At 38.7% G+C, this 26,421-nt stretch overlaps 1 protein-coding gene across 3 annotated transcripts; it reads left to right on the plus strand.

Annotated features, from left to right (window-relative positions):
• Nucleotides 1-1,119: 1,119 nt before the first annotated feature.
• On the plus strand, nucleotides 1,120-25,846 carry WTAP (WT1 associated protein). Of its 3 annotated transcripts, XM_048067845.2 has the most exons (9): nucleotides 1,120-1,404; nucleotides 5,005-5,042; nucleotides 5,140-5,195; nucleotides 9,849-9,907; nucleotides 11,656-11,783; nucleotides 13,038-13,088; nucleotides 17,636-17,814; nucleotides 22,513-22,667; nucleotides 24,622-25,846. In XM_048067845.2, exons 2-9 carry the CDS (start codon nucleotides 5,013-5,015, stop codon nucleotides 25,203-25,205), a joined length of 1,242 nt encoding a protein of 413 aa, XP_047923802.1. In that variant the 5' UTR covers nucleotides 1,120-1,404; nucleotides 5,005-5,012; the 3' UTR covers nucleotides 25,206-25,846. The 3 variants fall into 3 exon arrangements, 2 of the variants coding, with proteins under 2 accessions (XP_047923802.1, XP_047923803.1); XM_048067846.2 differs by lacking the exon at nucleotides 13,038-13,088 and having other exon boundaries at nucleotides 1,125-1,404; XR_007164779.2 differs by lacking the exons at nucleotides 13,038-13,088; nucleotides 24,622-25,846 and having other exon boundaries at nucleotides 1,125-1,404; nucleotides 17,636-18,372; nucleotides 22,513-22,555.
• Nucleotides 25,847-26,421: the final 575 nt, after the last annotated feature.

Consider the following 26,421-nt stretch of genomic DNA (forward strand, 5'->3'; position numbering starts at 1 on the left):
TTAGATTTGTGCATGAGGACAAGTCAATTTGCTATGTTAATGTTCATGTTAAGGACTAATATAGAACTTCAAGACCTCTCCCAGGCTGCCACATCCAGTGATTGCGTTATCTGTGAATCAATACCTTGAACGTTTAAAACAAACACCTGCAAGGGATTTGTGGAGGAAACCGGGAGCAGGAGCAGAAAATTCCAAAGAGCAATCACGGTTTATATTTTTTAGTTTAAACAATGAGATAAGGTTTTGAAAGGATTAACTCAAGCCTTCTGTTGTTGCGGTCACTATTCACACGATCCGTACTTTTTTTTTTTTGAGTAGCTATGAGAAATCTCTTTATGTGTGCCTTAGGTTTCAAAATGTTTCAGTTGTTCACTGAAAAAAATATGTTTATACAGATGGAGGGGATATGTATGCTGAAATCTTTTCTGTGGTGAATATATACTTTTTGCTACCAGTAACACAGCCAAGAGGGCAGATTCTGAAAGCATCTTCAACAGAGAATTAGTGAGTTATAACCAGCCACACCTGTGTAACCCAGCTGACAGAGAGTACAGAAGCTGTAATACTTTGCTGGCAATGAGGGAACGTGTTTACTTGGTGTAGGGGCCTTGCAAATCAGAATCATAAATTCAGTTTTAAAGCAGTGGTTCCGCGCTACTAAGGGCAAACAACTTGTCTTTATTATCCCTCTGTAACCCCGAAATTTTACTTCTGTGGAAGCATGGGCGTTCAGCTTGCTTTTTTTCGCTGCTGACCGAGGACGCCAGCGAGCACTAGGAGCAGCGGGGTGTCTGAGCCCCCGTGCTGGGGATACTCCCTCAGCGCTCAGGGAGCCGCTCCCGCCTGCTAGGCCACCGCCGCGCCGCCCGTATCCTTCCGCCCGGCCCATGATGCCCCGCGGGCGGCCGGGCGGCCGTTTAACCGTCAGCTTTTAAGCTAACGCCCCAACGAGCGAAGAAACGGCTGCGGCGGGCTGCGGGCGGGCTCCCCGGGGACAGCCCCGCAGCGCTGAGGGCGCGGGGCCTGCGCCGTTTCTGTGCCGGGCCGCCAGGTGCCGGCTGCGCGCGCAGCCCCGCGCGGGGCGGGGCGGGGCGGCCGGGCGCTCGTTTCCTCCTCGGCCGCCATTTTGTAGCGCAGAGCCCCCGCGAATAAAGAGCGGGCGGGAGCGGCGCGCGGGGACGCGCGGCCGGCAGGAGGGCGGGGAGGGGGGCGCGGGACGCGGCGCGGCGGCGGCTACGACCACAACGACAACAGCGACGGCGGCGGCGACCCCCGGCCTCCGGAGCGGCGGAGCCCCGCTGGAGCCGGCTGCGAGGCGCGGCGGCGTTTCGCCCTCGATGTGACGGGCGCGGCCCGGGCAGCTAGCGTGCTGGGAGAGCGGCGCCTCCGCACCGCGGGCCGCAGGTGAGTGGCCGGGACGGCCGCCCCCCACCCCGCCGCCGAGCCCAGCGGGCCCGGCCCCGCCGCTCTCCGAGCCCCGGGGTGAAGCCGTCGCCGTCCAGAGCGCCGGCGGCTCCGTCCCTCGCCTCACGCGGGGGGAGGAGCGGAAGGCCGTAGAGCCATTTTGTGCCAGGCCCGGCCGCTCCGCCGCGGTCCTCCTCCCTCAGCGCCGCCACGCCCGGCCGCGGGGGACGCGCCGCTGCCTTCCCCGGTGGAAGGAGAGCGAGGGCGGCCCGCTGGGGCCAGGACCGGGGCTGGGGGGGCGGCGGGGCCCGGCCGAGGCCTGCAGCGGTGCCTGGCTCCGGGCCGGTGGGGCCGGGGCGCGGAAGGCGGGGCCGGTGCTGCACCGCGGCTGCTGGGGGTGAAGTCAGCCCGGGTCGGGGTGTTAGGGCGAAGTGGGGCAGCCGTGTGTGTTTTTTTTTTTAATTTTTGGGAGCCTGCAACCTTTTCTGGGGTTTCCCCACAGAACTGTCTCTTTTTTTTTTTATATCGTTAAACTATCTCGCAGTTGGTTCAGGTGTAACTAGTAAATAAACAGTTCACATACACCTAATATTTAAATACTTAAACTCTTATCTCTTCCTATTTAAATCCCTTATTTCCTAAACATTTCAGTGAAAGGCATATAGTACCAGAGCTCACAAAACTAGAATGTGCTTTTTCTATTTAATCTCCATATTTGAATTGCAATAAAAATCCAAGACTTGATGAAATTCCACAGAAGACCTGTTAGTACCCATGACAACGTCAGGCATGGAATATAGTTTCATGTTGTTCGTTGCTAGGAGCAGTTGTAGAAGGAGTGGTGTGTAACAGCTAACATTTCCCCAAAATCAAGTGCTTAGTTAGGATAGTATGGTTAAGCTGTTCATTATATAAATCATAAAAAATCAGGTTGTGTGGGAAAAGTGTTTTCATTGGTTCCTATTACTGCAGAAAAGAGCACTTTGTCATGTTCTTGCAAAATCTTCCTGAACTGCGTAGCAGACGGATCATCTCTCTTTCAGAGGGCAGATGAATGATGAAAAGCATCTCACTGCACAGCACTTGAAAAGTTAGGGTGTTAAATTCAAAGAGTGAACACTTTAGTTGTCATGTTATTGTCTGTAGCTTCTAAATGTATCTGCTAAAGAACAGAAAGAACTAAGGCAAATCACTGTGACAACTGAGTGATATAGTCAGCCTGATGCTCGTAATGCTTCCAGAGAACGCTGAGCACAATGGTGAAAACATAACCTAGAGCAATAATAAATCCCTAAGCTTTTTGTAAGTTTCTGTATGTCCTCAAACTGCTGCCTGTGAGTAGTGAGGTGAAATTCACACATGCAGAAAGACTACTATTATTCATCCATAGATGTGATCAGCCTAAATTTTGTAAAGTAACTTGTTGAATATTTATAGTAAGCTTTTTAGTGGTGGTATTTTTCTTTTCTAGTTCTATTGCTACAAGGGAAGACAAGTGACAGTAAGACTAACTTCTGTAATACTGTGGCCTGTAACTTCTGTCTTCATCACTTCTGTTAAAGGATCTTATCTGAAAGCAAGAGAGAGCTTTTGTAAAGAGGTCTGTGTAGCCTGGTGTGGTGCTGTTGTAGAGGATTGAGTGCTGGAATCGTGTGCTGGGTATGGAGGTGCAAGGTAGCCCAGCCTTAGATGGAGCATCAGACTTAAATTTTTTTCAGCCACAATTGTGGCAACGCTCAAGTGTTTATAGTTATATGCTGCAGCCTGGTTCATGAGCCAAGTGATTGGGCAAACTCACCTTTTTTGGTATTTGTATGCTTCTGTTCCTGTTTGAAGGAACATGCAAATAATGGCATCAGCTGTGCATGATTTAAGTGATGCTTACTGTAGTTCTGGGGAACATATGAAAAGAACGTTTCTCTCTGTCGAGGACTTGATTCCCACTGAAGTCTTCAGGACTACTTCCAAACACTGAAGGAGTAAAAGATTCTAAAAATTTTTAAGCAAATTACAATGGGGGAGGTAGGCAACCTAAATGCGGGGGACCCTAGCATTCTTGTTCTTGAGCTCTTCTGTCTGAGTGTGAATGACTGAGTCCAGCACAAGCAAGTTTGTATTAGTAGCCTCTTGTGCGTACAGGAGATGAAACGGGAGCTGCATGCAGAAGTTAAAGCAAAATGCCTGAGCAACTGCTGTGGGAGGAGAGGACTTTCTACTCTAGGGAAGCACTTAAGTGTCTGTGCTGAAGTACAGGAACAGGAAGCTGCCATTCATCAGTGAGATGCTTCTGCTGCATGTTTTTAGAAACTTTTCCACGTATGCTGATGTCAGTTTTTATTTTATGGAGGGCTTGGAATCTGTTTTATCTGTGCACTGTACATGGTGTGTTGTTTTTTTGTTTTTTAACAATATTCTTACTTGGTGGAACACTGCGTATTTGTCAATGGTTAGCATAGGTTGAAGGCAGTATGCTTCATTTGGCACGTATTTGTCTTATGGATAGTGGCAGGGCTCTTAGCACTTGGAACGGTTAAATTGGTTCATTAGGTACCTTTTTGAATATACCTAAGATACTTTGTGCAAGTCTGAGAAAATATTTTTTTTTACTGATGTGTGCTGTTTTTTTGTGAAGGTGTTTACTACCGAGGAGTTGGCCATGCCCCTTTTCTGGTACATATCTATTGCAGCAATTTTACCAGCCTGTCAAATCCTCAATATTTACAACTTTCTGTTGGCATGTTGCAAAGGTGCATGCCTCTAGCAAAACTTGACTTCGTTGTTAAATAGTTAAATATATGCTTATAATACTGTGTGTTTATAATCTTTGTGGGCTCAATTTTTTAACGTTATCAGTCATAGAAAGTATGTATCCGTTAGAGGTAAGGAAGTATGTCCAGTAAGTCAAGGAAACATGAATATTTAACATAGCACAATACAATCCTGTTATAGTACATACGCACAAGAGGAGTTGAGTGTGATGGTGGTACCCAAGTCATTTGACGCATTACCTTCACTGAGAAGGTAAAGGGTTTTAAGTTAACTGCTTAATACTTTCTATTTATCAGAATCTTAAAAATGAATACTTAAAAGAACTCGTTACTTTGGCATAATCCAAATATTAGTGGTAGTGTTCTCAAATTGTTAGCTTTATTCCAAAGAAGTATTATAGTAGTAGTATAAATTGCTTTTATCATTTCTGTATTAGGATCTGCCTTGTAAAAGGTAATGATAAATAGTTATGGGCAAATAGGAAATGCAGTTTGTTAATTTAAACATGTATGGGCAAAGTTGGGTGGTTTTCCCTTAATTAAGTAGGAAAAATTGATTACTGGTAGGCTTTTTAGACACTAAAGAAAGTCTTGGTTAACTTTTAGGGGGAAAAAAAGGTGTCTATTGACTTCGTATCTAGATTACAATGGTAAACTTGTCATAGTACTGTGTTGTACTCTGACTATGCATTGTGTGGAACCAGTATTTTACTAGTCTAATAACCCAAATAGATGAAATTAAGACTAGAAATACAAATGTCTTACTTGCTGAGTATTTCACATACAGCAGTAACTACACTAAATGAAACTCTTTTTCTTTCTCTCCCTTCAGAGTTCACAATGACGAATGAAGAACCTCTCCCGAAGAAGGTATGTTTAAAAATACTTCTGTGACACTCCTTTTCCCCCCACCCCCCAAGTATTTACGACAGCTTGATAAATTGTGCTTCTCCTTTTTGCTCCACAGGTTCGCCTTAGTGAAGCAGATTTTAAGGTTTTGCCTAGAGATGAGCTTATCCTAAGGTATAGTGACAAAGTTCTTGTTTTGCAATGCTTTAGCAAACTCTTAGTGGAAGATGTAACCTCCCACTGCCATTGTTTTTAGCACTCTTATTCTGAAGACCCGTTTAGCCTTCTCATGATACATATTTTATAAGATTTTCATAGTCTGAAATATTTTCATTTATAGTTCGGGGGGAAGCACTTTCTGAAGGACGAAAATCCTGAGCAGTATTTTCTAATCCATATGAGTAGGAGTTTTTTCTTTACTTGTGACTTCGAAAGACAGGGTTGCTTACATTCCTTGCTAGATAGCAAGTTACTTTTAAACATCACAAAAATGTCAGCTGCTTACTCCTCCAGTGTTTTAGGTTTTCTTGGTCCATTTAATTATCTTTTCAGCATGTTCAGATACTAACAGTAAAATGTTAAAAATAAGATTATCACCTGGAACTTCTTTAAAGAAGAGCCTGGTTATATTTTTTACCTTACAGAAAGTTAAGGGCCACCAGGGAAAATGAAATAGGTGATTCTGTGATAAAGACCACTTTCTTAAAAAAGGGGGGTGGGTGGGGTGGGAAGAGACCAAAGCTTCAGTTATGCAAGCTTTATATACCTAAATTTCCTGATTGATAAAGAAGGAACTAAGTAAACTAGGCATCTGTGGGTCATTTGTTTATCTGCTTGCAATAGTTGCTGCGTTTTGGTAAAGTTTAGCTCTTGGCTTTTTGTACTTTGTAAATTATTTGCATTATTACTGTCTCTCCAGTTGGTTAAATACTGTCATCTTGTTTATGAGTTAAAGACTTAAACAGTAGGAACATGAGGATACAAGAAGTATAATGCTTAGTGTGATCAGCTAGTCCCTCTTCTGGAGAAACTCTCCTAGCTACTATTGGAGTAACATCTTTTTTTTTCCTGTGGGGTCAATATAGTCTTCATCTACTCAAATATCTGTTTTTTGGGTAGTAAAGAACAAGGTTTTTAAATAGTAGGAAAATGCTTCTTTGATGTTAGGTGATTTCAGTCTTAGGAACCTTTTACAGAAGTTTTCATACTCAAGATTGTCCTGGGGGAGTAGCAGACTTCTAAGTCTCCAAAGCTATGCTCAAAATTTCTATCAAAGTGTAGCTTCTGTGTGGCTTGCATCCTGATTGTATGAAAAAAAAGTTTCCAACTGTAATCAGTTTCTGTGTATTGCAATGGTTACTTTCTGCCATAGAAGAGATTGATTTCTAGGGTTTAATAAAGGGAGAATGTGGTAGAATCTGTCCAAGGAGGTAAAGTCCAACAGCAGCTAAACTGAGTTAATGAAGAGACAGGAGGGAATTTGCTGGTGTCAGCTGCGTTGCTATTGTCTTCCTCTTAGAGTAGACAAGGCAACTTGTGTTCTTAAAAGGTCTCCTTATTGGTTTAAGGACAGTAACTGTACTTAAATGCCACTTTGGCCATGTCTGTTTCAGTTGTTAGTATTCAGCAGTCCTATGAACACTTCTTTCTCTTCCATTTGAGTACATAAATAAAGGATGTATGCTATGTTTGCTTTTGTTTATGACTTCATGGGAAGGTAGTAATTACTGTGCTAACTGCGAACTTCTTTTGTAGGTTGGAATAAAATGTTACATCATTGTGTATATTGTTTTAATCAACGGCACCTCTACTACTTTCAGACATAGAAAAAAACGTGTTGACCACCACTATATCATCTTAAAATAAGATTTGGAATTTGTCTTTTGGTCTGTGTGTTGGCAGGACATATCCTTCTAAGATACTGGTGTATGTAATCTGTGGTTTTGGTCTTACATGCATCATCATCCCTGTGCAATTTGCACTGGTAAAGTACTTACATGTGCAAGGTACTGTTTCTGTCAGTTCCTGTGCCTTGAGTCAGAACTTCACTGTTCTTTTCCACAAAGCACATAGTTAAAGTCTGTCCACTTTCGCTTCCATTGACTGAAATTGAGCAGGATCAAGAGGAAGCCTTTCAGTCTAGCCTTCTGGGGATTTCGTTGTCTCATTTGCAGCAATGGACTCATCTGCTTTCTTCCCCTTCTCTGTAATGCAATAGGCAGTTAGAAGCTATGCTGTCAGTTTGTGGAGGAGGAGGAGCCAAGGACCCATAGCTGAAAAACTGTTTCAGTGTTCCCCTGATGGTTTATCATAGTGGTTAGTATGTAAAATATTGAAGTACTTCTATTTACACAATCTGTTCTGATGAAATACAGTGCTTTTACTGACTTTCAACCAGCATGGACATACAGCCAATCACTTTTGGAATGGCTGAGGTGCAGTGCTGTTTCTTCCTTGAACTTGCCTTCAGAAATGTTCTCAAGAAACTGTCTTGTGAATATATTTTGTAAATATTTTGACGACTTCTAAAAAAAATCTTTGTGATTACTGAGATGCGTATCCGTCAGGTATTTTTGTAGTTAAAGAATCACAGCTACAAGTTGGGTTGAAAGGGAATCGGTCCCTCTTCAGTAAGGGCCTATCTGTATACCTGCTTATTTTTCTGCTTAAGTTATTTGTAAGAACGACCTACTTGGTTTATGTGGATATTTTTACAATTCATTTTCTGTTTTGATGCTTTTAGTGTCATAGATTGTTTTAATGTTTTTTTTAAAAATCTAGTAGGAAATAAGCCTGCTTCTGATTTATCTTTGTTGCTAGTTATCTGGTTTGCCTGCAGTGAGTCAAAAACAGAGTGATTGCTAGAAGAGAATATTATTTCTGAGACCTTCTGTAGTTGTACCAAAATTATTGAGACCATGCTTGTGTATGAAATTGAAGCTGCTGTGATAGAAAAACATCAGTTTTTAAAATTGATGGTTTGATTGTTGGAAGAGTTCTCTGTGTCAGTATGGTGATCACAAGTTTATTCTGTACAGTTTCTGAAACGTCCTTGGAAATGAACTGCTACAGCCTTCACAATGTTTTGTGCGTTTTTACAAAACAAGATAAGTAATCTTGTCTGAAGAGTCAGCTTTCTAGAGGAGTAGGTAGGCACATGACTTGTAAATCCATGACATGGTCTAATGAGCTCTGTGTTTTCTCTTCCAGGAATTCAGCCCTTGCTTAAATACTAGGGCTCACTGAGAGGTGACCTAGAGTAATTACCTCTGACTTACTTGGTCACCGCAGGCCACGCGTTTTCTTTCTGATGGTGGTCTGTTACATCTGTGTAACTTGTTTCAGTGTTACAGTTCACTCACTCTTTGTGTAGCTTCTTTTATCAATCAAGAGGTCACAATTCTCAGAGAACTATTACTTTCAGGCTGGGGGACATAACTCAGAAGTTAATCATCCTGCTTTATTTGAAGACCGATGTTTTTACACTTTCATGTAATTATTTCAAGACAAATACAGCTTCTTTTGAGATTTGCTGTTTAGTAGTCTGTTTCAGTTGCAGTTTTTGAGGGTTGACAGTCTGAATTAATGTTGAACTTCGAGTGGTCAAATTATGAAACTTTTGTTTCTAAGTATATTTCTTTTTAGAGCAGAGAGATGCTCAGTTTAAGGATTAAGTGGGAATACTGGTGCTCTCCTACAGAGCTTTGAAAGAGTTAATTCATGCTGATTTCTTCTTCAGCTGAGGAGAGAAAATTTTGTTGCTGCCAGAAAGAAGAGACCTTGTGCTTTCTTTTGTTTTTCCCACTGATGTGATCTCACTTGCTGTTATAGACCAGACGTTTTGCAGGCCCTTTATTGGGCTGCTTGAGTTCACTGTAACATCAAAAATAATCTAGATGTTATAGTTTTGTTTGAGGTTGTATTGTTTTAGGTTAGAGAGGCTAAAGTAGAGCGGTTATGATGGGTCTGGCACAGAATAGGTGGGGAGGGGAAGAATAAGTCGGGAGGGAGGGAACAGAAACCATCCCTTTCTGTAGTCACAAAGTTATTAGATGAATTTATTTCATCTTGTGGAATTGTACTGTAGTGAGGTATACACAGTTAGGAGTACATCTTTAAAGACACCACCTCCAAAACAACAGAAAAAACCTGATTAACACCACCATCACCACCACCCAAAAAAAAACCCACCACAACCCATCCTGTGAACTTTGTTGGCAAGGCATGGTTACCTTTACTCGGGATTTTATTTGCTATTGATTTGATGGTTTGTATCAAATGCAATGCTGTTTTTAAGTGTGAGGTTTTTCTGGATGGATCATTGAAATAGCATGCCTTCAAAGAGTTATTAAACTGGATAGCTGGTCAGTAAATATTATCAGCATGGTCTTGGTTTAAATGAGCTAGAATAACTAATAGACTGCAAGTTATACTGTTGTAATATGCTTCTGCTTGTGTTGCTGTTCGCTTGGTAACAGATGTGTTGTCCGTGTGTTATGGTTTCTGTTACAGAGTTTTGTTTTGATCTGCTTTGAGAATGAGAGGCATCTTAGGTACTTAGCACAGATAACTAAGTCTTGGATTCTAGTGTTTGACAAATATTGCAAGTAGTTTTTAAGTTGTAAATTTTAGGTAGTAATGGACAGCTATATTTTTATCCTTTTGAGTTGCCAAGTGGAATTAATTTTTTTCTGTAGAACTGTTTTTTAATCAAGTTATGTATCTCTTAATGTTTCCTGATTGTGATACAAATATACTCTGTTTAGGAATGAAATGTCTTGGTTCAATAAACTAGTCTTCAGGAAAATCTTTTTCTTTCTGCAATAGGTGGAAACAGTATGAAGCATACGTGCAAGCTTTGGAGGGCAAGTACACAGATCTTAACTGTAAGTTTGCAAAGTTTCAAAATGGTATGAGTTACCTGAATGTTTGTATAAAGCAGAGTGGTGAAGTAGTGTTTGTAATTTCAAACAGTTTTAGAAAGAGATAATCTATTGCCACATTATTATTAAAAATAACAGTAATATTCCTCAGGAATAGACTTATCATGTTACTTGTCAGAAAAATCCCTCTCTCTCCTGGTGTAAGCTTTCATCCTTCCCAGTTTTCCGAGCCACTTGTTTTCTTTGCAGATCTTACGTGGCTTCTAAAAATTGTTATTGCATCTGTGGGACCATCTGTACCTGGACTGCTAGGAAAAAAAGACCCAGAGCACAACCCCACAAATATATGTATTTTCAGGATTTGTGCAACAGGAAAGAGAAGTTTTCCTCTACCAAAATACTTAGAATGTTTGTCCTTTCAGTATTTTTACAGGATTGTAAATCATGTGGGAGGGGACATAGTTTGTAGAGGTAAAGGTGTAAAATGAATACCCAAGTGATTTTTTTTATCTCATTTGGGAAGTTGAATTAGCTGTTTGAATGTCAGTTTTAGGTAGTCTTAAAACTTCGGTATACTTCGGTATTTCAAAAAGAGAGAATACAGGAAAACATCATCCTACTCTCAAATGAGAAAGTCTGAATATGTTCTGGAAGTGACTGGATCACCAGTCCTAAGTCATGTAAAAGTTGCATCAGCAGCTAGAAGCTCTCCTGTCTTCCATTCACCGTGTCATGCTAAATACCCAGAGTCTCGGTAGCAGTGATAGCACTTATTTTGAAGTTTTTTTCTGTCAGTCCAGGCAGATGTTCCTTCTTACCTCTGTTACATCCTTTATATACTGCCATCTCTTATCTGAGTTTTGGAGACTAAAGTACAGCAAACATAAGCAGTTGATTTCATTTTAGGGTGAAAATGTCTTAATGTAGATAAATGTTTTTTTAACATTCCCAGCTTCTCAATTTTAGAAACTCTAATACATGCTTTAGTAATCAGCATTATTGAATTATCTGAAACAACAGCAAAAAAAAAAAAACTAATTGTCCTGAAGTGAGTTGTGATGTTCTTAGTTTATACTTGAAGTACATAATTGAGTGTCAGGAAAAAAAAAAAAACACAACAATTATTCTATCATTTTATTTGTGATAGAGTGAATGTATTGTTTGTACCAGGCTGTTTGCACATGTTCCCAATAGAGTAATTTGGCCTTCCCTAATATTTCATATATAAATTTTTATATATGTTCATGGATCAGAAGAACTCTTCTAGTTGTGACTGAACTACCATTTCTGAAGTTTTCCAGTGTCTGTCTTACTGTTTACTCTGAGTGCTGAGATCACTTTGAGAATTGACCACAAATAGCACTGTTTTGCACACTGAATGTGTTGTAGATAACAAGACATTCCCATCTTACCTCAATTTCAGACTGCAAGTAGTAGTGGTGAAAGGCAAAGTAGCTGGTTAAATAAGCACTTTGAAAGTTAATTCCTATATAAGCATAGAAGCTTTTTCCAAAGTTTAGTTCTAAGTCTTAAGGAAGGATAAGAAAGACGTACTCAAAATCAACCTTTGTCAAGCTTTTCTAACACTTGATGTATAGATCTTTTTAATCTGTGCTAATTACAGCTGTACTTATTAAGCTCTTTTGTTGTTTTTGAATTTGGTTTTCAGATTTTTTTTATCTGTCTTTAAGCTTAAACTGTTCATGGGAGGATGCTATCAAATGTCCTTTTTGTTTTATTAATTCAATTAGCTAATGATGTGACGGGATTGAGAGAATCTGAAGAGAAGTTGAAACAGCAACAGCAAGAATCCGCCCGAAGAGAAAATATTCTGGTCATGAGGCTGGCAACTAAAGAACAGGAGATGCAAGAGTGTACTGTAAGTATTTAGAGAGGATAAGGGTTAGCTTAGACTGTTACAGGAATATCTGCTCTTACGAGTAACCATGTGCTACATTTTTCATACATCTACAGCATTCCAGTTCCTGTGCTTTAAAAATGGTGGGACACTTAAGCTTTCACTGAATTAAAGATCATTTCTTTTTTTTTTAGTATTGGTTACTTTGGTTGATTTTTTTCAGCAGCAGTTGTGCTTGGAAAGGTATTGCAATGCTTGCTTTGTAGCATTTACGAGCTGTGCTTATTTACCAGAATGGTTACTTCTAACTATCACTGAATGCAGGAACATAGTGAAACCTAAGGATAAGATTCGATATACTGAATTTTATTTAGGAGTTTTTATGCTGATCTATATGGTGTATTTGGATAACTAGCTTCTGCATCCATTTGGCTAGGTGGGGGAAAAAAGCTACTGACTTGGCAGGGGAAAGAGTTGCTGACTTTTTTGGATGGAGTCCTTTTGAACTTTGTCAGTCTGCTTTGTAGGGTTTCTGATGTTCTTTGCCCTGAATGTCTTTGTTGTTTCTCTCTCCTTTATTTCTGTGGATTTTCTGAGGCTGCTTTCTGTTTAGTTTTGGTTCCTTGAAACAGCCTGTTGCCAACCTGGGGCTTCTAACTGTTTTTGGATCACCTTCTTAACATCATTTCCACCTGTTTCTTTAACTGGCAGTTTCTGAGAGAAGATTGTAGTAAGTTTCTTACCGATGGTTTGTGAAACATATTCTTGAGAGCTTCTCTTATGAAGAATATAGGCTCTGTGCAAAAGCAGTAATTAGTTTTGTTGCTTTCTTCTGCTATTTTCTTTTAGCCTTCCTTTCTTTTTTGCTGCAGGTGTCCAGAGCTGTCAGGTATAGCAGTGTAAGATTTAAATCTGTACATGTTATTTTCACTGCTCCTAAGACTACTGTAAGATGACATTAGTCCATAGTAAGTACTGGTAAGAAAAGAAAACTTGCTTTGCAGTGGTTTAAAAATAAAAATCACAGAATCATTGAGGTTGGAAGGGGCTTGCAGATAGTGTCTAGACCAAGCTACCTGCTCCAAGCAGGGTTAGCTGGAGTAGGTTACGAAGGACTGCCCAGCCATGTTTTCAGTGTCTCCTAGAATGGAGACCACAGTCTCTCTGGGCAACCTGTGCCATTGTTCAACCACCCTCACAGTATAAAGCGTTTTTTTATGTTAAAATGGAATTTCTTGTATTTCAATTTGTGCCCATTGCCTTCTGTCCTTTCAGTGGGCACCACTGAGAAGAGCCCGGCTCCGCCTTCTTTACCCCCCCCATCAGGTATTTATGCACATTGGTAAGACCCCCCTCAGCCTTTTCTTCTCCAGGCTGGACAGTCCCAGCTCTGTCAGCCTCTGCTTCTTTGTCAGATGCTCTAAGCCCTTAATTGCTTTTATGACCCTTCTTCATTGGCTTCACCCTGATATGTCCATGTCTCTCTTGTACTGGGGAGCCCAGAACTGGACCCAGTACTCCAGGTGTGTCTCACCAGTGCTGAGTGGAGAGGAAGGATCACCTCCCTCAACCTGCTGGCAGCACTCTTCTTAATGCACCCCAGGGGTGAACATGCACCCAGTTCAAAGACCTTTTGGAGGACTTCTTGGCTTGTATTGTTAGATAGTATTTTTCCAGTAAAACAACAGCAGAAAAATAAATCCTGTTGTGTGAACTGCAAAGCTAAACTGTAAGTTGCTAAATGATTTCATAAATGAACAAAAACTAGTCACCATATAAATCTGATATGTCAAATAACATGTCCATAAAGTAACTTAACTTTTAGCATAGTTAACCATGTTTTAAAATCAATATTTACATATAAAATATGCCAGTGACACTGAGTTATTTACATAAGCCTTGTTTTCTACCACATCTTAATTAAGAAGGCAGCTTCTATGGTGTCAACTTGCTTAAAAACTACATATAATACTTTACTGTATTAATACATTTTATATTATTCTTAATGCATTGGTGGGACATGAATGTGACAAGCTTGTAAGTATAAAACAAGCCTTGTGAATTTTAAATTCACAATGGATGAAAACTCAAAAATACAATACAATGTTCAAATAACAGTAGTTGACAGATGCGGGTGCTTTTTCTGATTACCAGTGTGTAAAACACTTTGCCAGTTAAAATATGCTAGTCTTGTTTTAAATAGGGTGCAATGGATTGTCTTGGTTTCTGTTTTAATTTGTGCCCTTCTTTTTAAAAGACAAAACGCAGCAAAACCCACTTAGCTCATAAAAGTTACCAGTCTTCTTGTTCTTGAAGCTCTGAAGGTATGTATGTCAGAGTAGTCCTGATTCTGTTCCAGTATTCTTTTGTAGAAACAAGACGGTAGTTGAGTACTTCTTGCATCCTCTGTTGGGCTCTGCTGAGTCTAGCTGCAGCATACTTGGGATTCTTTTGAGCTAGGAGCTTACAGAGTCTGGTGTTGCAAACTTACTTTGCGTAGCCCATGGTGGCTAGCTAAAGGGCTCATTTGCAGTTTGAGTTTAATATCTCAGGTGCCCCACTGTCAGCAACAGCCTTATTCTACCTTCCCCATAGCAAGAACAACCCCTCCTCTGATCCTCTCCCGCAAACCCTGCCCAAGAGAGGCTGCTGCTGTTAGGGACACACAGGTAAGGTGTTGACTGCTGTCTGTACATGGAGCTTTACTTCTAGCAGGGGTGGTGATTGTTACTTTAAGGACAGGCTTTGATCCCCTCTGAAGCTACTGCTTAGCTACTGTAGTGGACAGGTATTTGGAAATACTTGATACTCAAAGTTTTCTCATGGAACTGATATCAATAATGAATGGACGCTTCCTGTGGATGCATTTGGACTACGGTACTGAGATAGTAATTACTCTCCATAACTTCTTGTGGTTTAGGTTACAGCTCTGTTGTGTTCTTCATTATCGAGTTTCTTCCTTTCTACTCCTTCCTTATAAGAAGGATTTATATTTATGCTTATTTAGATTGGTTTCACTTTTTAAGCATCTGTTTTCTGTTTAAATTCTTGATTTCAGAGGGTCTGTTCTGTGTGAATATCTTTGGGCAACCTCGGCTGAAAGGTGTCAGCTGTTTCCAAGAGTGTGAGAAGCAGAGGTGTTGAGAATGCTTGCCTGTCTTTAAAAAAAAAAAAAAATCCACCCAAACAAAAACCTGCATAGTGTGCTTTCCTATCTGGAGTACTTTATTTTCTTGCCTTGGGTTAGAGCAAACAAAGATAATACCAAGGTTACAGGCTTCTGAAAAGTAACGGAAGGTATCTGCTTTTATGTTTGGAAATATGAGCAGCCGATAGGTGTTTTGAGTGTTAGAGTGTCTTGGAGTCTGGCAGTGGACATGACTATTCCTGTATATGTAGCTCTAGCCTGATGTTGAGCTGCTGGGTCTGAAGGCAGGCAAACTCTTCTGTTCCCCACCTCTTACTCCCAGGAGTGTAGAAGGGAGGAGAGGCATGTCAGGAAGTGGTTAGTGGGAGCAAGAGTGGGAGGCTTGGACTGGCAAAGCAGGAAAGTGAATGGAATGAGGAAGTAGGTGGAAAGATTGGAAGGTATGGGCTTGTTTTGGGAGTGGGTTGAGTTTGGAGGAGGTTGCTAGGCCTGGATGGATGAGAAGTCTGACAAGTGAGAAGTCTGGAGTTCTGACTGGAGAAAGCAACTCCAATTAGAGTTGGAAAAACTGGAGGAATAAATTATCTTTAAGTTTGGGGAGGGAATGGCAAGGGTTGGTCAGCTCAAGTAAATTCCTCCTACACTACTGCTTCAGGAATGACAATTGAGGTTTTACATGGAGCCCACAAAAACAATCTTTGCTTGGCCTAGGTACATGAGCTAGAGCTACCCAAATCAGATGGTTAAACAGTTCACATTGTATAGAAGTAGCTGGTTCCTGTTGAACTTCTTAGTACACTTCTTGCAGCAGTTCTTTGTGCTAATGGTCCAAGGAATCTTGGGCTGGCAGGAGAAGAGAGGAGGTAGGCAAGAACATGTTTTCCTTTCTCAGTGATGCCAGTCTAAAAATAGATTGGGAACCATGTTACTGTAGTGTAATTATATTTCTGGAATATGTTGGCAGCAGCGGTGTCTGTAAGAGTGCAGATACCTGTTAAACAAGGGCTTGCACTCTCTGCTAGTGCTAGCCCTTGCGAAGAACAGCAGGCTGTTGAAATACTTCCATTAGTGCAAACATCAGAAACTTCAGTGGGTATGACAGTAAATTAAATAACTTCTTACTCAATGAGTATCACTTTGTACATTTGTTGAGATGAAAGTCCTGTAGGGATAAAATGCTATCCAAGAAATGTTAGGATAATCTTACTTTGGGCTTCTGTTTTTAAGTAATACTTCTGTAGGTGGGCTCTTGGGTGCTCTATTTCTTGAAAGCATTTTTTACACAGTGCTTTGCTCCCTTTCTGTTTCTTTCTGGACACAGACAAACTACTACGTTTAAAGTTACATTGAAAAAATGCGGTGATTGTTTTGAATATATTTTGATAATACTAAATGAATGTGAAGTAAATTTGAAATATATTAGACATTTCAATAACTTTGAAGATCACATATTTGAAATAAAATTGAAGAATTGTTGCTATTTGATAGATACATTAACACAAGTTCTTCCTAAATCAGTAAGCGTCTGAGATTGCTACTGCACATTTTTAAATAAATAAAAATGTTTGTACTTGTATTTTCTTTTCACTACTGCTGTGTGACAGATTCAATAAACAGTAGCTATATATACAGTGAAATGGTTAAACTGACTGCTTTTGACTGTGCTGCTTGTTGGAAGTAAAGCAAAGTGCCGGGGGAGACTCTTTCCCTTAATTTTGCTGGTGATGGCTTGTACTATTCATTGAATTTGTTGCTGTCAGTCTGGTCACAAGATTTGTTGGCAGCAGAAGGCAAAACCTTTGACCTTGAATTAATGTTTTTTTCATCTCGTGTAATTTTGTTTACCTCTTGGTGACAAAGAAATGTGTCATATAAGGAGCATAATAAATTGAACTTCAGAATGAACAATTTCAGTGCAGGCTGTTGTGATTTTTGCTTATTGGCTGGGTTTGAAACACATACTAGTAGTCTGCACTGCTGTGTAGTAGTCAATTTTAAGATTGCCTGTTGTGGTGAGATAAAAATTTGAGAAGCTTTCAAAAACAATCCTGTTTATTTAAAATTTTACTAATGAACGCTGTTTTTAAAAGACAGTCTCATAGTTGCTCCTTCTGAAACTTCTATGACTATTTGCAAGATTGTGCTTATTGCAAGTGAATCAAATCAGTCAAAAAGTTTAATTGATGAATTCCTTAATGTTTTTAAGAAAAAAATGCAAATGTAAATTATAAGAAATTCCTATTTTTTGTAAATATGCAAACATTTTTTATAGCTGCTTAAAAATGCTATCAACAGTAACTTTCATGTTCCAGAATAAATTTTCATTAGTTGTATGAGAATTAGTCATCTGTTTTAAGCAGACAACTCTTTGTATATTTTTTTCTTCAAAATATAGGTTTAAAAGGGAGGGCAAATTACCATGTTCCAATCGCATACTGGGTGAACGTAAGCTTACATGTACAGAACAAATCAAAGCATTTTTATTAAAAAAAAAAAAAAAAATAAACAGCCTTGAAAGTAGCCTTGGCAGGATGGTGTGGGGACATTGGGTGAAAGCACAGACAGGCAAAAGTGATTTTTATCCTGCCCTTTTCAAGTTGGAAAGTTGTAAGAAGGCAAAATTCCTTCATGTCACCTTTGGAATAACTATTTGTAATCGTAACTAAATGACTATAAAATTGTATTGAATGATGTATAAATAAATCTTTTTTCTTATTTTGTGCAGAATCAGATTCAGTACCTCAAGCAAGTCCAGCAGCCTAGTGTTGCCCAACTGCGATCAACAATGGTGGACCCAGCCATCAACTTGTTTTTCCTAAAAATGAAAGGTGAACTGGAACAGACTAAAGACAAACTGGAACAAGCCCAAAATGAACTGAGTGCCTGGAAATTTACGCCTGATAGGTAAACAAAACAAATACTCCCCAGTCAAGACTTCCCTGACAGTCCCACTACGAGAATGCTATGGTGGGACAGCCAAGTACTCGTTTCCACACCAAGACTCAGACGTTTTGAGGCAAAAGCCACATTCTTATACTGTCCAGCTTGTAATGCTTAATGTAAAACTTACCAGATGAACCTTGTGTTTCAGCTTTTTTCTCCCCCTTTGCTTCAGAGGCCTGACGGCGTCGGACTATTCTGAAGAAATGGCCATCTCCGAAAAAAAAATCTTTTCTAGAACATGTAGACATTTGCAAAATTGTTCTATTTGAAGAAAATAGAGGGAAAAACAGAAGTCTTAAGTCTGTGGCACACTGTGTCTACAGACAGTTTGGAGGAGAGAGAACCTAGAGATTATAAATCATGAATTGAACATGTAAAATTCCCGTAAAATGTAGAAGTGGAATATGCTTCGCTCTTAACCTTGAGCCTAGTGACTTAGAGACACTGTAAGTCAGTTTTGCCAATAAGACTGTGGACTTCCTGCTTGTTCACTGAACTGCTGGGTCAAAACTCGATGAGGTGAATTTTGCATTAAAGAGTTTACTTGCTAAACAGTTCTGAATAGCCACAAGTGCTATTTGATATCACATCAGTGGTAGTGTATACATTTGACTGTTAAGCATTTGGGCTCTGTAGCACTTGACGGAGCCTTAAGTCAATGTTGCTAAATAATAAACTGTTCTCTGGATGGTTGGTAATACTGTGGACGCCTCAAAATTAGGACTGTACAAGAATGTACGTTCTATCTAATTGCAGGTTTAAAGTTGTTGGAAGCAGTATATATTTGATCACAACTAGCGTGTATAAGAAAAACTAGTTGTGATAAGTATTTCACTGCATGTTTTCATGCAGAAATGAGAATTTTTTGATCTTCTATATTAAGAACTGATCTCAAATGCTCAATACAGAAGGCACACAATGGCAACTGTCTTCAGTGTTGGTGGGGTGTTTTTATTCCTTTGTACACCTGTTTTTTTTGTATTGCACTTCTATATAAAATGTGCCTTGAAATAGTTGTAATATATAGTTCAAGGAACACTACTGGTTATACTGTTGTATTGTGAAACTCCTGGGATGAACGAGAATTGAACAGATTGTTATTTCTGCATTGTCTCGTTCTCTGAAGAAAAAAAGACACACTTTTAACAAGCCACAAAAACTTAAATGCATGCATTTTCCTTGGTGGAATCAGTGAAGGAACCTTTGCTACTCTATTGATGCCTCTGTTCTTTTGTCCCAAGTTACTTGTAAGAGTAGCAATTGGGGACAGCTGGGAGTGCATGTCTGAGGTGTGTAAAGTGAAATGCAGATTTGGTATAGCATTTGTGTATTTTTTTTATCTTAGCGAATTGAGTTCTAGTAAACTAAGGTTTTGCTTTTTCTGATCAGTTGGGCAATATTTTATGACTCCGTCTAATTCTAGAAAATTCAGTTTTAAATGAAAAAGATCCAGCTGTCGCAGAAGGTGATGTATTCTGTTTGAATGATTTCTATTAAGATGGCACTACATATTTTTAACTTAGAAGTATCTCAACTGTTCGTGCTTTAGATGATTAACATGGGATTGAAGAGTAGTGCACTTATGCAGATTTATTTTTTTTGCATGAGTAACGATTTAACAGCAAAAGAAAAGCCTTCAGAAAACTTTCTTTTAAAAAGTGACACATCTGGAATGATTTTGCTATAGCAGTATCTAAGGTTTTAATGATCTAGCATCAAAACGGAGGTAAGACTTGCATTAATAAATTGTTAATTGTGTTGCCAAGCCATTTGTAAAGCTCACTATGATGTGTGGATAGAGGCATGCCATACAGATTGCTTGTTTAACTTGGAGTTCAAAAATTATTTAAATACATCTAGATAGAGGCTGGTTGGTTTCCTCAAGTTCTCAGGCTTTAATTGTGTGTACAACTGAGACACAAGTTACTACCAATTTCTTTCAAGCAAAAGTATCAAAAGGACTTTGTCACTTTTGTAGCTACAATATACTTTAATATGCATCATATAATTTTAAGTCACAGTGGTGTGAATGTGGAGAAATCATACATGCAACAGCTGGAGTAGAGAAAATTAAGTTTTATTTCCTGGTAAAGAATTGAGGCTGTTTTCGTAACTGGTTCTGATTTTATTTTTTCTGAAAAGGTAAAGAAATGATGACTCATATAAAGTATTCATAGTATTTTTCATTCTTTGCAGTCCTTACCCCCACACTTTGTTTTAATTGTCCATCCTTGTATGCAACTAGTCTTATTTCATGTCACCTGACCTAGTTTTTGAAAGAGCTGATGCTCCTATTCAAATCCCTAACCGATGTTCTTGAGGTAACATGTTGACTGCAACCCTAAGCAGTGTTAGTTCTGGACCTTAACCATAGATAAGGGTGTACAATATAATCCTTGGTAATGCGTGGAGGGAGAAATAAAAGGGCATATAATGAAAGGAATGGCTATACTAAGCCATTTTAACCATCTTCATACATACAATATATGCTTGGATTAAGAATTAGTAGAAATGCCATTTGCAAAAAGCCTAGTACAACAAACAGTAGTCTTCTGAAACCTAACCACTTAATTCTTACAGGTTTTGCTGCATGTATGTTCAAATGGATTTGTGAAAACAATGCCAAATTTAGTTTTAAAGTTAATAGGAGTTATTTTAATAGCTACTGGATTTGATATTCTTGCATGTGTTGTATTTTATGTAAATTGCAAGGGAAATTTATTTGGTGCAACACTAGTTCAGAACATCTGGAAAAATGATGGAAAGAAACAGCATTATAGGTAACTATGCAAATTTATATACAGGTAATAAATATTTCACATTTTGGCAGGAGCGAACATGAAGGAATTAATGGGATTTTAAAATTGTCCCATTTCCAAGTACCTGGTACTTCATAACTCTGCAGTTGACGTTGTTTTGTGAAGGAGAGAAACATTACATGTCTTCAGCACTTTGGACTTCTTTAACTTGTAGTGATGAATGTAGTAACAGGAGTTTGCAAATGCCTGGAAATCATTGCATGTCTGCCTAAAAGCTTTTGGATTATGTCACATTGGTCATCTCCAAAGCGGTCCTGCTTTACACAGAGTGAACATCTGTAAGAAAACTTGCATCTTAAGTGTGTTACTTGGATTGTATTAGGTCAACACAATTTAAACTTCAAGGACCTGGCATTGGACATCACATCAAGAAAGAAAACAGGTTGCTGCCTTTAGCAGAGTTACAGGCTTCCAGGACTTTACACAGCCAGATTCCTTCTGGAGCAGCCCATCTGAAAGATTTGGGAGAGCCAATTGTATAATGCTTACTGAGGCAGTGTTGGCAGAGCTTAAAAATTGTTTAAAGCTTGAATGCTTAAAAGGTAGTCAATAAGGGAAATTACTATTTTAAATTCATTATGTTGCTTGGGTGTATTGGTTGTAGGAGAGGACCATGGCTGTGAATCACAGTAGCAGAAATTTCCTACTCTACTTTTTTAATCCTCAATTTCTGTCTATTTTTTGTCACTTTAAAAATTAAACGACTACCTTGGTCTTAAAAAAAATAATGCAAGTCCTGCCATTGAATTCACAACAAACCTGTTCAAGTTCTTGTTTTTTTTGACAGAGCCTACGCTTCTGTAGAAAGAAAGCTTCGTTATGTTGCTCAGCCTTATAAAAGAACTGTTTGTGGTTGCTATTCTGACTTCGGCAGACAGTCTTGAAGGACTTGAATTCTTAACTACATTATGGAGTCAGCCATATTGCCTATATATTAATTTGCATATTACTTCCTATAATGCTTTAAAATGCAAATTTATTCATGGAGATTAAAGATGTGATGTTACCTATTTAGCAGAAAAAATCTTGCCAGTTCAAGGTACTTTTTTCAGCCCATTTGTTTCAGAAACTTGATATTCTAAAACGTTACCCATGATCTGAATCTGTCATCCTGAACAGAGTATCACTTATTCCTTAATTTTCTGCCAATTTATAACTGCATTTTACTTTGTCTCCATCATGCAAGATGTGCTTAGCAAAAGCTGACCATAGGAATCTTGAAACGAACTCTGTGCTGTCAAATACATAAATGTAGTTGAAAAGTAGGCATCTAATTCTTTAAGCAAGAGCACCTGGACAACATTCAAAAGTATGTCTTAGCCTCACAAAGAAGAAATGGATGTCACTATAAAAAATGAACATGAGGTTTATATTTTCCCCCAAACAAACAACTTTCTTCTTTTTAGTAAGTTCTGCTTGTTTGATAAAGGAAGAAAGTTTTTGTTCATAATTCAATTGACATGTTTTTATGCAGTACTTAAATCTTTTCAATTACAAGGCACATCTTTAATCGAATATCTAACTCCATTAAGAATTAGCACATGCAAGATTTTGCAACTGATAATCCAGATGTTGGTATCAAAAAACATATGATTATTCATACTTGCAGTAATAAAACTTGCCTTCCACTTTATGGGACAGCGACAGAAGATCAACTGACATTGGAGCAGCATGTGGTAACTATAGGGAGACTTTCTGCTATGACAATTATGTTGAGGCATAATGTTCCTTGAATTGTGACATGCAGAAATTGCATCTCCTTCTTGTCTGTAATTGTGTTTGAGGAAGATTACTGAAGGTTTTGTATTCATTTTGTGATAGATGGCTCTTTCCTTTGCAGCCAAACAGGCAAAAAGTTAATGGCGAAGTGTCGAATGCTTATCCAGGAGAATCAAGAGCTTGGAAGGCAGCTGTCCCAAGGACGTATTGCACAGCTTGAGGCAGAGTTGGCTTTACAGAAGAAATATAGTGAGGAACTTAAAAGCAGTCAGGATGGTAAGGGATTCTTTTAAGAAAATGGAAGTTGCCTTGCACTTCTGCTAGCTTAATGTTTAATGATATGGATACTGTAAAATTTTTGCCAGAATTGAAGGGCAGTATCAAGTAAAATAACAGCATTGTAAGTCTTCACTGGTAGCAAAATTAAAAAAGAAAAAGACAATACAAACTTAACTTTGGGGTACTGGTGGGATTTGCAGCTCCAGTAATTCAGTGTTTGAATATGAAGCTGCTGGGTTTTGTTCTTTAGGTCTTGTTTTTTAATAGGGAATGTTAAGGTAAGCATGCAACGAAAACAGAATGCTTCTTGTTAACTCTGACACATTTTGGAATTATGTGAAGAAGAAAAAAACCACTTACATATTGTTAAAGTGTTTGTTAGAATAATAGAAATGCACTTTTTGATGAGGTAACCAGGTGACCTACATGTCCCATTGTGTTCACTGTCCAAATTTTACAGCATTATGAACCTAAATTGAAATTATCTATAAACTCTGACCTCTTGCGTAACTTAAATGGAGGGGAAAATGCAAATTTAAAACAAAAATAATTCAGTTGAGAGTTCAGCATAGAATCACTGTTCTTTGAGGTGCCTGATGGAAATACTTGCTTTTTTGGTTGAAGGTTACACAGTAAGTTGTCTGATTATTACGCTAAATCTTGAGACAAGCTATTTAGATGTTACCATGTTAACCTGGATATGTTTGTTTCACAACTGATGCCTAAGATAGCATTGAATTGATTTGTTGTTTAAGTAACATTCTGTATATTTAAGGATAAATATTTTTCTGTAGATCTTATTTTTGTGAGAAAACAGTATGAAGTGATACACAGTAAGGAAAATTCTTAAGGTAAATGATTCTGTAATTATGTTGGAGTAGTTACCCTTTTGCTTTTCAACTACTCTTTAGATAATGCATTTATTTTAATGCACTAAGATTATCAAATTCACAACTGGAACAAATACAGGCATTCTTTAAGGATTTTTGCTACTGAGTGTAGCATAGTAAAGTAAGCTTCAGAATTGAGATGTGTTCTTAGCCTCTAGTGCTTCTTCCCTATACAAATGAAGACTATGGCAATCTTACAGTACAACTTTTCCTAGTGATTTTTTTGCCCATAGCAGTGAGAACACTTCAGGTTTATAATTTTTTTATGAAAAACTTCAGGTTTATAATTTTTTTATGAAAAACTTCAGGTTTATAATTTTTTTATGAAAAACTTCAGGTTTATAATTTTTTTATGAAAAACTTCAGGTTTATAATTTTTTATGATAATCACTTTCCATGTTATTTGTTTCATCATGTCATTGAAGCATTTGAATTGAGGATTCCTTTTCCAGGTCAAATTTGTTCTGCTCCATCATGCAGTCCCAATTGTGAAAGTTCTTTTTTCTTTGTATGTAACAATTCCACAGGGTGTTTCAGTATTTTTGTTAATATAAGTGTCAGCAAAAGTCTACTCTTTCTATTTGTGTCCCATTAGATAGGATTAAAAGCAGTTGAAAAGATTAAGAGTTGAAATTTCCTTGAAATGTGACTACAATCTTTTGTCACTGTATAGGCTTTTGTAATCATTCAGACCTATTACATACAGATGTAGTTTGTGGTCACTTTTACAGTATTTCTGCTAAGATTTTACACTGCTAAGTAATCTGCTAAGATTTTAGAGTATTGTTGGAATTGAGCTGCTTTCCAGATACCCTCTTTTCTTGTCCAGAAATTAATTTCTTCTCATATATTCTAAGTTGTAGTATAAAAAGTAAGTAGGTGACAGTTCCGCATTTCCTCCTTCAGAGGCAGAGTATCAAAAATGGTGCCCATCTGATGGCTGAAAAAGTTGGTTGAAAAACTTCAGCATAACGTGTTGTTACTGGATTGTGATTCTTGATGAGATTTAAGCTGCATATGGGTTATTAAGTATTTGCAACAAATGTGTTTTCTTTATATAGAGTTGAATGACTTCATCATCCAGCTTGATGAGGAGGTAGAGGGTATGCAGAGTACCATTCTAGTTCTTCAGCAGCAGTTGAAGGAGACTCGCCAGCAGTTGGCACAGTACCAGCAGCAGCAGTCCCAGGCCTCCAACCCAGGTACCAGCAGGACTCCATCTTCTGAGCCTACAGACCAGGGAGAGGCTGTGGGTAAAGACTGCAGCCGCCTGGCTAACGGACCAAGCAATGGTAGCTCCTCCCATCAGCGGACGTCTGGGCCTGGATTTTATAGGGAGGGTAGCAGCACAGAAGATGACTTCCCGGCTTCTCCAGGGAATGGTAATAAGCTGTCCAACCACTCTGAAGATAGAACTGGTAGAGGAGGTGGTAGCTACATAAACCAACTCAGTACTGGGTATGAAAGTGTAGACTCTCCCACTGGCAGTGAAAACTCTCTCACTCACCACTCAAATGACACAGACTCCAATCATGATCCTCAAGAGGAGAAAACAGTGAGCATGAAAGGTAACAGAACTGTGGGTTCTCGTCATGTCCAGAATGGTTTGGACTCCAGTGTAAGTGTGCAGGGTTCAGTTTTGTAACATTTTTCTGCAACATTTTTATACAGTGTCATTTAAATTGGGAGAGGATACTGTCCAGAAGCCGTTTAAATTAGTGCATACTTGTCACAATTTTTGCCTTTTTGTGGGTTTCTTTTTGCTTCAATACCTCTGCCACTTTGGAAATTTTAACAGTTAATTACGTTGAATGTTGCTAAAAAGACGTTTGTGTAGCTCAAGTTATTTTTATATGAGTTAATGTGAAGTTGAAATGGAAATTATTTCCATAAAGTATAACATAAATGATGTCTGTACAAATCTGTGTATATCTAGAACCTGTGCTGTGTAAGGGCATTCTTACTCATACTGTTATACTCACACCACCTTCAAGATTTGTCATAATAGCTGTGGGTTTATGACTGCCAAGTTTGCCCAGTACAGTAGTTTTATCACTAAAAGATGGACTTACTGAAGGAGTCCTGTAGTAGTTTCAGTGTTAATTACAGTTTTTCCCACCATACATCTGTGCATTTTCTCCTTAGGTGACCGAATGTTTATGAATTGTGTGCATAGTTACTCAGTTTTTAAGAACTGTTGTATCCTGTTTATGCATATTGCTCTGTGACTCCAATATTATCTTACCTGTACTGACCAAACCTAAATAAAAACTTTTAATAATGTAATTTCCTCATTGTTCTGCATTGGTTTACCTGACTTATTTGTATGGAGTGTGTTTACAGTACTTGCTTTATACTGAATTTGTTCCTGTGCCAACCCCACTTGATACGGTTTATACCAAGTACCTGTGCTTATAGGTCTGTGTGCTATCATGTTTCAGGCCAGCCTTTTAGTTCTTATTTTACAGGTTTTCTTATTGACAGATTTAAAAAAAAAAAGTTAATAAAAGCAAATCTGAGTTGGAACCTGGCTCTTAAAAAAAAAAAAGACTAGGAGGTATCCTACAGGTAAATACACAAATTATGACACTTTAAGAAGTTACTAATTCAGCATTTTAAAAAGGTAATTCCTATTTTTAAAAAGCCTATATGAGGGAAAGTTCAGTGAACTGACTTAAGTTCAGAAAAGTTAAAAAGTATACTTTTATTGATCAGTAGCAGTGAATTATGAATTGCTTGGAACCTGACCTTCAGGCGATTGCTTTGTCTACTAGTTTTGTGATGGTAGCAATAAGAGGCAGTGGAAAAGTACTGGCTTTAAGTACTGTTAAAGGGAAAATAAAAGTATTCAACAGCACACT

Source organism: Anser cygnoides, chromosome 3 (assembly GCF_040182565.1).
Source record: "Anser cygnoides isolate HZ-2024a breed goose chromosome 3, Taihu_goose_T2T_genome, whole genome shotgun sequence".
NCBI lineage: Eukaryota > Metazoa > Chordata > Aves > Anseriformes > Anatidae > Anser > Anser cygnoides.

Bases quoted from the DNA above. Each gene is read 5' to 3' on its own strand.
- WTAP (XM_048067845.2), top strand. From the start codon at position 5,013: ATGACGAATGAAGAACCTCTCCCGAAGAAG. The intron at 5,043-5,139 runs GTATGTTTAAAA...TTTGCTCCACAG, and splicing joins AAGAACCTCTCCCGAAGAAG to GTTCGCCTTAGTGAAGCAGA. The intron at 17,815-22,512 runs GTAAACAAAACA...TTTCCTTTGCAG, and splicing joins TGGAAATTTACGCCTGATAG to CCAAACAGGCAAAAAGTTAA.